General features: G+C 46.0%; 1 protein-coding gene across 1 annotated transcript; it reads left to right on the top strand.

The window, feature by feature from the left end:
* Nucleotides 1-5,285: 5,285 nt before the first annotated feature.
* hoxb8a (homeobox B8a) lies at nt 5,286-11,995 on the top strand (the record flags this gene model as incomplete). Its single annotated transcript, XM_084370754.1, has 2 exons — nt 5,286-6,187; nt 11,562-11,995. The coding sequence occupies exons 1-2, from the start codon at nt 5,755-5,757 to the stop codon at nt 11,993-11,995; spliced, it is 867 nt and encodes a 288-aa protein (XP_084226880.1). The 5' UTR covers nt 5,286-5,754.
* Between the last annotated feature and the right edge of the window lie 3,304 nt (nt 11,996-15,299).

The raw sequence follows: 15,299 nt of genomic DNA on the forward strand, positions 1-15,299 counted from the left end.
TTTACTTGGCTAAAAAAAATAAAAAAAATAAGTAAAATAAATAAAAAATCACAATATTTCTCCCTTTGGGCCAATAAAGCTCCTCCTCCTCCTCTTCTTCTTCTTCTTTCTCACGTCAGTTGTAATGCACACTTCCTATTTTCAAACACGGAAACAAACAGCACGAGAGGAGCAGGATGTGCTGCACGCACCGGGGGTCTGGAGCTCACGGGTAAAAGAAAAAAAAAGTAGGAGGGGGTGATGAGGGATGCGGGAGCGGATGCGTGCGGGTTGGAAGAAGCCGCCGCCGACTGTCGTAAAAAGAGCAAAGAGGAAGACGGAGAAGAAGAGGAGAGGAGAGAAAGAGGATTCAATGCGGAGCGGCGCAATAAAAGAATATGACGGCAATAAAAGTTTATAGCGTATAAATTTCTGAAGGTTAAGAACTAAACGGCTGTAAAGCAAACACGCCGAAAGAAAGAGAAGGGGGGGCGAGGAAAGACACACAGAGAGAGGAAATATTAGATGAAAAGTTTCAAATCCCCTTGTCTGATCATTTATTTGGAGGTTAGAATGAGATTGATGGACCGAACAGACCGAGCTGAGAAGGCTTCTTCTAGACTCACACCTTCTGGACCTGACAGAGGCAGAGGCCTGAATATACAGGAACCACGTTCAGAGGCAGACACAGAGCACTGGAGGAATCCTCCTCATGTGTGTTTGTGCTACTTTTGTGTTGTAGCTGCACGGAAGGGAGGATGAGTATCCTTCCTCCTCCTCCTCCTCCTCCTCTTCTTTTCAGCTTTGGGAGTTTTATGGTTTTGCAGCCGTTTGGCTCTATTCGGGTATTTTGCCTGTGTGTGTGTGTGTGTGTGTGTGTGTGTGTGTGTGTGTGTGTGTGTGTTTGGTGTGTGTTGTCTCACGTCTGACCCCGCTTTTGTCTCACTCAGTTGCATCCTTACAGCCGGGGCTGTAGACATAAACGCCCCAACCTCCCCCCAAAAAACACACCCAGACAACAGACCCCGACAGTCAGGGTGTACTGTGGCCGACTCCCATGCCTCTCTTCCGGCCTAGAGGGCACGGCGGGGCCCGGGCTGGGGCTGCACAGCCGGGGGTGAGGCAGAGAAATGTTTGCGTGATGTTGAACCTCCTGCGGAAACATACAGCGGTTTTTTGCCTCGAGATCGGCTGTCAGCAGGTTTTAGTGGGCTAGAGCTGGATTACATACTGTCGTTGTTGTTATTTTTCTATTTCTCTTTCACCGTGATGATGGCAGCCTGATAGGGTTCATGTTTCCACAGGGGGGACCTGAGGAATCCGGGCTGCAGTCTCTTCAGATAATGGGAACAACCGCTTTTACAGTCTGTTTACAGCCTGTAATTTAGAACACACACACACACACACACACACACACACACACACACACACACACACACACACACACACACACACACACACACACACACACACACACATCAGGTCATCAGGTCCCTCAAACATAAAAACAAAGATCATTTGCGGGTAATAAAACGGGTTTGTCTTCTGAACAGGACTTTACTGACACCGCCGAGGAGATACAATATATATACCTATGTGTGTGTGTGTGTATATATATATATATATATATATATATATATATGCATTTCACAAATAGTTTCTAACGACAAAGACGCTTAACGCATCTGGCGAGAATTGTTTATCCAGCACACTTAAGTAGATATAGATGGTATAAAGGTTGTTTTTTTGTTTTTTTGTTTTCATTTTTCAGCTTTTTGGCACAGTGCAGTAAAATCTGATAATATATTCAGTATTTTGGTTCTGAATGAGGTTATGCTCATATATCTACATATGTCCTGTCTCAGCCTACAGTCTAGGTGCTTATTACAGTTCATATTATTACAGTAGTCATCACAGCACTTGGTATGAATACAGGCTTCTTATTACAGGTCATGCCATCAAGTACTTATTACAAATCATAGTATTCATTACAGACAAAGTATCCATTAAAAACACATTGTGAGTATTTTGTACAGAGCTTTGAACAGAAATAACAGTGTTGTCCGAATAATTTAGTGATCCTACAGAGGAAAAGCGCAACCCGACTTTTGATCCTATAAAAAAGGAAGTAGACGGAGGGTATTTGTACATTTGTCCAGCTTGTCTCTTACTTTTTACTTCAATATGTGATGTTTCTGAAGATTAAAGTGCTCTACATTTCCGCCCTGACGGTCCAACAATAGGAATAAAATACATACAAATACCCATTAAAGGTATCAGGATTATTGTTCCTTTATATTTCCAGTCACACATTTCCATGCGGCAGATCTGTCTGTCTTCACTCTCTTCTTTTTTCTCTCCCACAAATCCCAAATCAACCATCACATCTGGCCTGCGATTACAGCACGCAGTTTGATTTTAAAGCGGCTTATGTAGCTTTATGTGCGCACTTAATACAACCATAAAGCCGCATTACAGGCCGACTCCCCCCGTGTGGCCTCTCTGCAACCGGCCGCTTGATGGCGCTCTTGCTCCACCGATGAAACGCGCCTCGCCCGAGGCTTCGCCTGCCTTTATGGAAGCCACGCACATGCATGGGCTCCTTTACGGGGGTTAAACTTGCCGTATTCTTCTTCTTAATGTGTTTTAAAGGGGGCATTTTCAAGAAGAAGTGAGGTGATTGGGCCACTTTTTGACTTTGCTTTAGAACATCCTGACATTTGAGGCAGTCTCAGGTCATTTCCACAGCCTACAGGGGATGAAGAGGAAGGGCTGAGGCCTTGGAAAATAATAACCCATAGGAGTGCAGGATACGTATAGGCTGCCAGGATTTGTTTATTTTTCTTGGTGCAAACATTCTCACCAAGGCCTCTTACAGCTTCACCGCTTTCTGTTTAACATACAGGCATGTATGGGTGCAGGGATTTATTGTACGGGAAGCCCTTACTTGGTACCTGACACATTTTTCCTCTAGTAACATGTGGATAATATCTACAACCAGTGGATACAAGGATACACGGACACCTTCATATACACTGCTACTGCAGCCTCATTCAATTACTCCTGTGTTAATGTGTTTGAGTTAGTGTAGACGCGGAGCAGTGGACGACACGCGTAAAAACGCGAGGGCTGAAATCCAGTTTGAGACGTTGTTCCTGCGCCAGATATACCGCGGTGAGTGTGGACGCACTTGTGTACGACGTCTCTAACGTCCATTGAGGCCACTTGTTGTTTTGTCCAAGTGTGTTTTCTGCAGCATCCACTGTCTCCTAATTTACTGGTCTGTCTTCGACCGCGGTGATGTGTGAACACACGGTGTAGGTGCGTGGAAAAGGAACATGTGACTTTTTTTTTTTTTTTGCGCACCACATCTCACATCACCATGCAGACAACAGATTTCATAAGCAAACGCTTTATTGGAGGTGTAAAACACGGCGCGCTGAAGTTTCAATAAGATCATATTCTGGGTAATAAATTGGGAAAATACTGCGGCAATTACTCCTCAGAAAGTCGGGCGTACAATCAGCTGATTTACCACAACACAGTCTGTAATTCAGCCGGGTGCTGGCAACATTTGGGCCTCTTGTGTCAGAGTCATCTAAATAAATTAAATTCGGGTAATGACACATTTATTTGGCTGATGTGTGCGCGCAATCAGACACAACAGTTCCAAAACAAAATAATATAACCAGAACCAAATGAGGAAATGTGGGTCTGCACGGGCTGCTGTACCTGCAGAAACATCCATCCCCAATTGTTCATATCTGATTGATCGTGAACGTTCAATCAAATTAGAAGTAACTCCACAGCTGACTCTTTTCCGGCTAATCGCTGCACTTTAGGCCATCTTAGCTTTTACGAGCCCCGGCTGTTCTACAAGGCCGAGCTTAACCTTTCCACAACTTATCCCTCGTTAGAAAAACCCTCCTTCCCCCCTACCTTACAGCCAGACAGGAAGGACCGCGGCCGTATGGAAAACACGACAAAAATGACAATTAAATACCGGGCAAGGATGAGGCGTTTACGGCCTCCGGTCGCGCAAAGGGCGCGTCGTAAACCCCCCTTTTTGTTTCTCTGCTGCAAGGACGTAAACAAGCAAACACTGCCCCTCCGCTTTATGGCGCTTTATAGTTTGTTAAAGCGTTTACAGCCACTTTCTCCGAGTCTATTACCCTCCCCAGTCCTCCTCACATGTTTATGGAGATCATATTTATAAAAGTATACGATGATCAGAGAGCATGCGTGCAGGGGCCCGGAGCTCGTCTAGTTCCTGATCAGCAGCAGTAGTCACTGGAATGGGATGGAAGACAAGAAAGGCTCCGACAACTGGTTTTAAAACCTCAATTACATTTATAGGCCAGTACTTGTTAAAACCAATACCAATTAGGAAGCACTACCCCTCCGCCCTCTCTCTCCCCAGTCAGAGGCAGCCTCTCTCGCCCGGGCTCCCTGACATTTTCGGGCCTCATTCACTTCGCTCCCATGCAGCCGCGCGCTCCCCTTTAAGGATGAGGGTGGGGGGGAATGAGAAAGCGCAATTAATGAGAGAGATGCTCTCACGATGCGATGCACCCCCACCCGCCCGACACCACCACCATCACCTCCACCCAACCTCAATCTCAGCTTCAAAGTAAAAAAAAAAAAAAAAAAAAATCCATCTCTTCTTCTTTTGGTTGGTTGGTTGAAAGAGTAGTTGGTGTGTGTGTATGTGTGTATGTGTGTGTGTGTGTGTGTGTGTGTGTGTGTGTGTGTGGACGTGTGCTTATTTGATCAGATGCAAAGCGGCAGAATTCTCATTACCCCCCCTCCTCCCCTCCTGTCTCGCTTGATGCTGCACCTATTCTCTTTCACCTCCTCCTCCTCCTCCTCTTCTTCTCCTCTTTCTTCATTCTCTCACTCCCTTTGCATTACCACAGGCGCGCGGAGCTCCTGGAGCCGACGCCGGGAGACTATCATCTATAGGCTTACAGGCGCGTGCGGGCACAGGCGCAAAAAAAAGAAAAAAAGTGTAATAGAGCCTGTGTGTGTGTGTGTATGTGTGTGGTATCTCTGTCCGTATGTGTGTGCGTGCGCAAGCGCTCGTGCACGTGCGTCTATGTGCGTGGAAAAGCCAATGGGATGAAGAGCTGATAATAGATGCAAATTATCCCTGAAACCGACACACACACACACACACACACACACCGGGGCCAGGAGGAGAGGGAGAGAGAGGGAGGGAGAGAGAGAGAGTGCGCGTGCGAGAGAGAGCCAGAGAGAGAGAGAGAGAGAGAGGGAGGGAGAAAAAATATGAAACAACTCATTTGCAGAGGAGTAAATCACGGAAAACCCGTTTGAGAGCGCGACAGGGCTCCCGCTTACAGCGCTAACACCGGAATTGTGATGCGCACGAGCCCTTCTTCCTCTTCTTCTCCCTCTTCTTCTCCTTCCTCCTCTTTTTCTTCTTCTTCGCCGGAGATTTTATGGAATCGCTGTGATTGTTGTTATTGTTGTTGTGGTGGTTGTGGCTCTCACCGCTCTGGCTGGCTGCCGTTAACGTTACTCACACCGCTCGTCTGCTGTGGCCGTGAGGGGAAACACCACAACAACGGTCACCGACACCGGCGGCAGACCTGCCTCACTCTCTCTCTCCCTCCCCTCCGTGTCTGTGTGTGTGTCGGTGTTTCTCTGTCTCAGCCCGCACGACAGAAGCAGAAAAAAAGAAAGCTTCCTCCAGTCCCACTGTGACTCTGCCGAGCCGAACACAAACTGAAACAACAGTAAACAACATCACAAAAGATGAGTTCATATTTCGTCAACTCGCTCTTCTCCAAATATAAAAGCGGGGACTCGTTACGTCCGAACTACTACGAGTGCGGTTTCGCGCAGGACCTGGCCGGCAGCCGGCCCACCGTGGTGTACGGCCCGGGCTCCGGCGCCACCTTTCAGCACGCTCCGCAGATCCAGGACTTCTACCACCACAGCGCCTCCACGCTGCCCAGCAACCCGTACCAGCAGAGCCCCTGCGCGGTCACATGCCACGGCGAGCCGGGCAACTTCTACGGATACGACGCCCTGCAGCGGCAGACGCTTTTCGGGGCCCAGGACGCGGATCTGGTCCAGTACAGCGATTGTAAGCTGGGAGGCGCGCCGGGGCTCAGCGGCGAGGACGCGGAGGGAACCGAGCAGAGCCCCTCACCGACGCAGCTCTTCCCCTGGATGAGGCCGCAAGGTGAGGAAATGGAAAGACTGCCTGCGGTTTTCTTGTTTATCTTTAGCCTTCTTCAAAGTATGTCGAGGTTAATCTTCTCTCCCAGAAGGTGAGTGTCCAAGTTAGAGCAGAGCTGCTGCTCCTCCAGGAGGGGAGCACCGCAAATGTAGACACACGGGGAGGAGGAAACGGCGCAAGAAAGTTGGAAAAGTGGTTTTAAAAGCAACACTTTGAGCAGGGCAATCAGGGCTTCCTGCGTTCAAAGCGGGAGACAAAAGCACGTTTATGGTTTTATTGGCGGCACCAAAACTTGTGAATGACTTTAGGGTTTAATTGCCCCGGCCATATATTGGGCAGAATGGACGCGGAGAGCCGGGAGAGGAGCTCAGACAGAAAGAGAAAGGAAAGCAGTCAGAATAAAAGCAAGAGATGTTGGAGGGGTCAGAGGAGAGAGAAGTGAACCTCAGAGACCTCTTCATGAGAAGCCCCTCTAAAAACTGAGAGTGCCCCTCTCACAGCAGATGGGAAAGAGTTGTTGGAGGTAGTTGTTTCCAGTCACACAGACTCGTTTTAGACATGCAGCTTTGACCCGGGTTAAACTTTTACTGCCCTTTTTTTTTTTTTCTTCTTCTTCTTTTTTCCTGTTACTGCCTTGACTGTGGTCTCCGGGATTATTTGGCTACACGGTGGCCAGTTCCCCACAGGGTTGAAGCAGGGTGGGGGGAGCATGTGTGTGAGTAAAGAGGATACACGGGAAAAGAGAGTACTTTTACTCGGAATTAGCGCCTGCACAGCGTGCGTGATCTCTGGACGCGCAGGCCTGTCTGATCCGCTGACTCAAACACCAAAATCATCCCACAAGTAATGTCCGTGTGGGTCGAATTTAAGGTGTGTGTGCGTGCGTGCGTGTGTGTGTGTGGTTCTTCGTGGTCTTTGTGTAGTTTGTGGCACACGCAGACTGAATATGGATTTCGGCCTGATTGGTTCAACACGGGCAGATTATAAATCTTTAAAGAGAGCGATTTTAAAAATTATTTGCATTATACGGAAGCCGAGTTTGTAATTGATGGCTCGAGCCACAGCGAGGCTGATTATGCGAGGAGGTGTTTTTGTGTTAGAGAGACATAGGCTTAGAGTCAGAGAGAGAGGGAGAGGGAGAGCGTGAATGGATTGACATGTATAGTAGCCTATTTTGTTTGAGCCCATATTTCTTGTGCTGTGCTCGTAGGTGTGTGTGTGTGCGTGCGTGAGAGAAAGAGAGAGAGAAGGAGAGAGAGAGAGAGAGAGAGAGAGAGAGAGAGAGAGAGAGTTTATTGCTTGTGTTCTCGGTTGTATTTTTTAAAGTGGGGCTGCAGACGTGTTATAGCCTGTACAGGACTTTTGTGGCTTCATGATTATGATCATAAAATAGAAAAATGATAAACAACAACAGGTCAGGTCTGTATTCACCTCGAGCTGCTTTCTGTTCATCTCTATAACGCTAACATTACAACCACCTGCTACAGATAACAGTGATAGTTGTGGACAGTTTACCTTTACGCACGCTTTTATAAGACTGTGGACACTTCTCCTGCAGTGTTTCCTCTCCAGTGCCTCCCAGCAGTGTGTGCGTGTGTGTGTTACTCCTCGTGCATGCGGCCTGTAAATTGTCATAATTTACATCTTTAAAGCTTCTGTTATATTTTCATAGCACTTGTCTGCCCTCACTCCCCTGTGTGCGTACCGGCTTTTCAAATCATTCCCAGCTTTAAATACGAGCGGCCGCACTAGGCGCGGGGCTGAGAACCACTCCTGAAGGGCTCGAGTCTTTCTTTACCAACGATGGCAGTGATTAGTCCCATGATTAATAGTTTTTCTAACAGTATACATGGTCTTAACGGCGTGCCGGCTCGGGTGCAGGCAGCTCTGATCACACGGGGGCCGAAAAGTCGAGTCAAAACAGGAAACCAGGGAGGTCCGAGAATCTTTTGTACGCACGCAGTTACAGCCCTTGCACGGTTTGATGGGATATTATCGTTGCTCAGCGTGGGGATATATTAGTTATAATAGCAGAAAAAGGCGGACGGTCTTTTGTGGGTGAAACGGGAGGATAAAGCGCAGCGGCGGAGGCGGTTATCCTCCCCGTTTATACTCCAGAAATTCCCCTTTAACGAGGGGCACATTTCATAATTTGTCTTATAAAGAGGGATACGGCCTCCTCCACGCCTCCACACCTTTTATGTTATAACCACAGAAGACAAGGAGGCTCCTACCTCTTGAAAATGTCTTGAAATACTCCTCAGCCCCCAAGCTGGAGGTTTAATATCGGAGTTTGATTCCAAACTCGTGACTATGAGCCGTTTTACCACTTTAACCACTGAGGTTGGGAACCTTGATAAATTAATCTCTCCATACGACTCTCCAATGAAAAAGAGGTTAAAATGTGATTAGGTCGAGGAAGAAATGTATGTCTGTAATGTTATTAGTGTCTTTTGCCTCGGCCTCTCACTGACATCTGCTTTCGAGTGGAAACCTCGTTTCTCCCTCCTCCAAAATGTCAACTGCCGACTGCCATGCATTTGTTTAGGGCTTATTTAATTGGCTTCGTAAAGGTTTCATATGTAATAGGTCTTCAAAATGTTTCATAATCCCAAGCCTTGTGTCATTTTCTCAGACCATTTAAGAGCACGCCATCCTTCATCTGACGCTTAAACAGGAAAATGTCAAATAAATACTGCACACTTTCAGGATTTATTCTTCAGATGGAGCTGTTTGATCCATGTCAGCTGTGTGCTGAAGGTGTGCTGTGTCTGCACACACTTCGTGCAGTGCACTGACTCAGCCGGGGTTGGGGGTTAAATTCCCCACGCATGTTGCTCCGTCTGAAACTCGTCGGATCAAAGCGTCCGTGCTGTCATTTTATCCAGGGAAGTGTTTCTCATTTCCCTTAATTCACGGCTGGTGACAGCGGTGAATGTGGCGCCCACTTCCCGTCAGTCCCTATAGCACGGAATCACGGCGCCAGCCCTGTGACAGATAACACATACAAGACATTTACATCACTTACAAGTTCATGCATTTCCATAAAGACTCCCTTGTCTTCTTCGTCTCCTTCTTCTGGCTGTTTGGCCATAAAAAGCAGCTCTGTGCCCGCAGACAGAACTAGACAGTATGTGGGAATCCATGAGAGCCACAGCACTTTCTTGAACATGGAGAGCATCGAGCTGGTCTTTGCTTTATGGGGGATATATAATGGATGTTGTAGATAGTTTTCAGCCGTAACCTGCAGGCCTTATATAATGTGATCGGAGTGGATGTAGACTGTATAAGACTCGTATGTGATTACAGTAGTAATGCGCTGCAGTCATGGTCCTCTACCTTAATGTAATCCAGAAACTTTGCTGTCCTGGCAGGAGGGTGTGTTCGTGTGTGTGTGTGTGTATGTGTGTGTGTGTGTGGCTGTAAGATTTTTTGGTAACGCTTCATAGTGACCATCATGAATAAATGGTAACTGAATAGTTCTTTAAGCATTGGTTAATAGTTATTTCACTGTTGACAAACAATGAATGCTTTATAAACAATTTATTACACAATTGTTTATTGTAACTGATGATTATAACACTTATAAGAGTCAATGAATGGCTTGTGACGCATTTCATCATTTGGTAAAAGTCAAATAACTAATACAAACTATTCACTATGAGTTTATCAGTGCTGCTCATTAGAACGTGTTGCGTTCTTCCGCTGCTCTCTGCTTCCAGGGTTATGAACACTAATACTCAAGTTGCCAGTCATGTAAAATCTGAATTTCCCTTCAGATCAGCCATTTAGGAGCAGCGGTTTGTGCTTCAAAGCTTTATAATCACTGGCATGTTTTGTTCGTGGCGCAGAGCTCCTTTTACGGCACAATACTCAAAGAGGAAGACAAACAGCGTTATGGAAATACAATCACTTACGCAAATGTCCTCTCTTTGTGTAAACTGTCGAAAGTTTGCTGCCAGGTCAAACGTGTCAGTTTCATTCGCCCTCTTTATGCTGAAGTAAATGTAGTGTTTATTAGTTATTAGTTAATTATCACATACATCTTTTTTTATAAATAATAACTAGTTTTAAGGCATATATCTTATCAGCAATGCCACCCAAGATGAAAGATGTGGCTATTTATTTACAATTATAGCATCACCCAGTTTGTTGGTACAAGCGTATGAAATATGGACAATAAAATATTTTGCAAGGGACATCATCTGTTGGTCCTCTCTTGGAACATTAACGTCAGGTGGATAAGACCGTCTCACAGGTTATTAATTTGAAAAAAGAAAAAAAAAAAGCCCCATGCTTGTCCAGCCTGTGTGCAGAAATATCTGACCTTTATTAAATATTTATGAATTTTATATTGCGTCTGCAGCGGGTTCTCCGGTCTGCGCTGCTTTCAAAGCTGCGACAACAGAAACAAAGAAGGAGCAGAGTAAATGATTACCTGTTGGTGTGGAAATAACGTTTCTATCTCCACTTGTCATCGTTTGCACCATTTTTAATTAAAAGTCTTTGTTCGTCATTAGAGGCTGCTCTTCAATCTGTGTCCTCATCTCTGCTGTGCGGGATCCTGCTTCCTTTTAAAGTGTTTACGATGTATTTATAGCATCAAATATTCATGTGCACTTCTGTAAGTGCTCGGTGGATTAGTCTGTGTTATATAAGGAGCTCACTTTCTTTTTTGCTAATGACTTTAGTTGGCTGGTGGTGCGGTGTGATCGAGTCTGAAGACTTTGTGTTTCAGTGTATGTGTGTGCGTGTGCGTGCGTGTTTGTGTGTGTGTGTGTGTGTGTGTGAGAGAGAGAGAGAGAGAGAGAGAGAGAGAGAGAGAGAGAGAGAGCGCATCCCCTTGATGGGACCCCTGGACATGACAGTCACACACAGGAGGATCACGGGATATGACAGTGTCACCTCCTTTTAACATGAGGCACGTCACCAATTCACAAAAAGGAAACATTTCTATGCATGTACACTGTGTATACGTATGTATCTGCCCAGGCCCTGGGGATCAAAGTGTTCTGGGGTGTACTACTTGTGTAATCACCTGTCATAAAATATCAAAATTGTGATTCTCAGATTTTGCAATTTTTTTCCTGTGGTAGCCATGCTGTCACTTCAATTATTACCTCCTCCCCCCTTTTTTACTGTCTTAGTCCCCAGCTGCCTCAGTTGTGTAGGAGAGTTACTGTGAAGCTCCAGAAATGTTTTCACCTGACTTCCCACCAGCATGGGGGGAGGAGATGATGATTGCATTTTCATTTTTGGGTGACTTTTTCCTTTAAAGTGTGAGGTCAAGAGGATAGTGATGTAAAAATATTTTGCCTCTAATAATGTCCCTCCTGTCCCGTGTCTCCCCTCTCCTCACACCCCGCATCCCCCCCAGTAGCTGCGGGTAGGAGGCGAGGCCGGCAGACCTACAGCCGCTACCAGACCCTGGAGCTGGAGAAGGAGTTCCTGTTCAACCCCTACCTGACCCGGAAACGCCGCATCGAGGTGTCGCACGCGCTCGCCCTGACGGAGCGGCAGGTGAAGATCTGGTTCCAGAACCGGAGGATGAAGTGGAAGAAGGAGAACAACAAGGACAAGTTCCCCAGCAGCAAGAGCGAGCAGGAGGCGGTGGAGAGGGAGAGGAGGGAGAAGGAGCTGCGGGATGGCAGCACAAGCGGAGGCGGAGCGGGATCGGGAGGTGGAGAGGGTGGCGGCGGCGGTGGTGGAGGAGGAGGAGGAGGAGGAGGCGGAAGCTCGGTGGCGGCCACGGCGGGGTCACAGGCCCCCGTGAATGAGGATTGCTACGACAAAACCCACAAGCAAATGTAGGGAGGAAAGCGTTGAAATTAGGGGGGAGAGGTGGGGGACGAGGAAGCTGTAAATGTTGGACAGGATGGGGTGAGGGTGGGTGAGGGCGGGTGGGGGACTGTTTTCGTCTTAATTGAGGCCGTTGGACTGCCCCGCTGTCTCCACGATTCAATCGATGGAGAGGAACTTGTGTCTCCAAAATGGCGACTGGCGAGCTGGACGGACTGGAGGGGCCTCGCGCCTCTGTCTGCTGACTGTACAAACCGCGGGAAGAAGAAAAAAAAAAAAAGACGCAATGAAACAAGAAAGTGAACTTTAAAAAAAATAAATCGATGAGGGCGGGGTGGATCGATCCAAGTCAAACAAACATAGTCTACTCTAGTGTTTAAAAGAAACAAACAAAAAAACAAAAAAAAAAACAAAAAAAGAGGAAAGAAAAACGATAGCTTCCTTTCTTTGTGGAACAATTATTGTGGAAACATTTCTATATTGTTAGAAGTTTATCATTAACAATTTTATCTTTGGCAGCTGTATAGTTTTTAAGTTAAAAAATGATGATGGTGCACTTTTTACTGTACTTCTCACTTCTATGTTGTTGTTGTTGTTATGGCAATGATTGATTATGATGATGATGATGATGATGACGATGATGATGACGTAGCAATTAATGAAATTTCCAACAACATGAAACTGCCTATTTATGCCGTTTTAGTAGGTCGGGTCTCTTTTTTACACACTCTAATTGTCGTTTCTCGTTTTAGTTCGTTTTTTGATCGATGGTGTTTGTTTTATGTTGTCTTCCTTTTTCTCTTTTTTGGGTAAAAAGCATGCGCACATTGCAGAATAAAAGAAAAGAGAACATTCATAAAAATAAAAACGAGGAAAAAATGAAATGAAAATGTTGCATTTAATATGAAGCTGTGTAATGAGTCAGTGATGGCTTTTAGCGCTGGTTTCATTGTACTGTTTAACTAATCTTCACTCAGTGATCAGTTAAGAAGCAGTTAGACATCAGCCTGACACTCCTCGATGATATTTGATTAACAAGAGGGGACAGAAACGAAGATAAGTTACTTCCCTTCCTTTCATCCACACTTTCTCTCCATCCTTTCCCTCACCCTTTTTCCTCCTTCACCTCTCCCACTCCCTTCCTCATCTCCCCTCTCTCTCGCTCCTCTCTGTACATCCTGTCAGCACCCAGACTGATAAAACCGTTCAGTTCACGAGGCCAAACATTTAAGCCTGGACTCGGAAATCTCCACTTAAAACAACAGTCGCCGCCCCATCCCACACACACACACACACACACACACACACACACACACACACACACACACACACACACACACACACACACACACGCACACACACACACGCACCCCACAATCCACATCCTATCCAAACATCACGTTATTTATGGCCTGGTCCTCTACCTCCACTTACATTATTACAGGCCTCTATATTCACCATTACACTGCCTTCCATCATCATCACGATGAGGACGGATTGTTTCCATATGGGGAGATCAAACACACTCAGCGTTCATATTTGCACATGCATATACTGTATATCTTCTTACACTTGGTTCTGAGACGTTTGTGTGGATTCTGCAGTCAAATCAAAGCACCAAATATCTGCCAAATAACAAGTTACATGGAGGAGCTCCGGGCTGGAAACGCTGCGATGGGAAGTGTGTGCAGTTTGGGTGTGAGGGTCATGCAGACACACAGCCGGCTTCACAAACACCCCGAGCTGTCTCCACCGTGCAGAAATAACCAAACGGGCAGTGGATAAAAAGCACACTTCTCGCTGATTGAAGAGTCCTTTTGACAGCTTTCAAAATAAGAGTACATTATAAGGCGATATCTGCATTTTGACAACGCTGCTGCAGAGCTCTCCGTCTTCTTGTTGCTGTATTTACGTTTTAACAAACGAACTTAGAAAGAGAAGCATTCGTCTAGGCTTCATCTTTGACTGCCCCGCTTAAGTTAAAGGGCTAATGCAACGATCTCGTTTCGAGAAATCACCACAGAGATTTCTCTTCAACGGTATACACAGCTTGACTTTGCACCATGTGAGCGCAGTGTCAGGAGTGAAAGCTATCATCTAAAAGAGAAGGCGACACGTTGAGGCCAACTCTTCCCTTGTTTGTGCTTTAGTGTTGCAAATTCTCACAGATTGTATCAAATAACCGAGAGCTAATCGACACTAATGAACTTGTGAGGTTGGTAATCCAACTTTGTATTTGCATCCACTGAGTCGACAAATTAAACCTGCTGTTTTGGACTTCTCTGCTGCATATGCATCACTGTGTCTGTTAACTCCTTGATGTACACATATGAATCTGTTCTGTGTGAGAGACAAAACCATGCTCTTGTTGTTTAATCCAATCTGCTCAGTGGGATGTGAGAAAAAGCTTTAAACAGTTGAGCGGGCATGTGATGTAAGCACGGTGAAGTCGACGCTCCTTTGTTCGAACTGTATGACTTAACAACGGGGACATGACACTCGCCCTTTTGGAAAGGTATATGACTTCATGGCGTCGTGAGGACGAGAGGGTTTTACGCATGACACATCCGAGCGTTGCTCACTTAACTTTCGGTGTCTAAAAATGAAAAGTCATGCAAAAGTAAAACAGTAAAGTGAAAATGACAAAACACACACACACATTCAGGGTTCATACAGTTTGTCCTGTCCTTCCTTCAAATTCTTCCAGTTAGAAAAACAAATCAGTGGGTTTTTACGCACGCATAATTCCTCTTTGGCCTGTTAAACATTACACTCAGCTCGGAGGTTTTATCTCGATGAACTCATTGCTGCGTGGCGGAAAAAGGTCAACGTCACGGGTACGGAACTAAACACATAGCCTAGCACCTGCACGCCAGGTGAGATTCCTCTGCCCAAAGCAGGGGCCTGAACTAATCAGACCTGAACTCAAGGACGGAGATGAGACATCTTGAATGGCGTGGAGAATGCAGACATATCGGCCCTCAACAGTTATGATAAAATGTGTGTCGTCTGGTTCTTGTTCTTTTCTTTTTTTAATGGACTCAGCAGTGCGTCTCCTCCCTGAAACACCTAACATAAACCCTCGCTTGCTTCCGACACCCACTCACTTTCCAGTTTTGTTTGCCGAGCGTACAGCTCTAATATTTCACGAATCATGACAGAGCGGAAATAAATATTAACCTGTAATTCTTTATGTTCATGTTCATCAGATGAATTAAAGCGGAATGCGTCCTCTTGTAACGCAGCAGCTGCGATCCTTCACTGTGTGCGTTATTGCAGAATTAAGTTGTTTTTTTTTTAACTGACACGTTTGACT

Source organism: Pagrus pagrus, assembly GCF_965226575.1.
Source record: "Pagrus pagrus genome assembly, chromosome: 13".
NCBI classification, from domain to species: Eukaryota; Metazoa; Chordata; class Actinopteri; order Spariformes; family Sparidae; genus Pagrus; species Pagrus pagrus.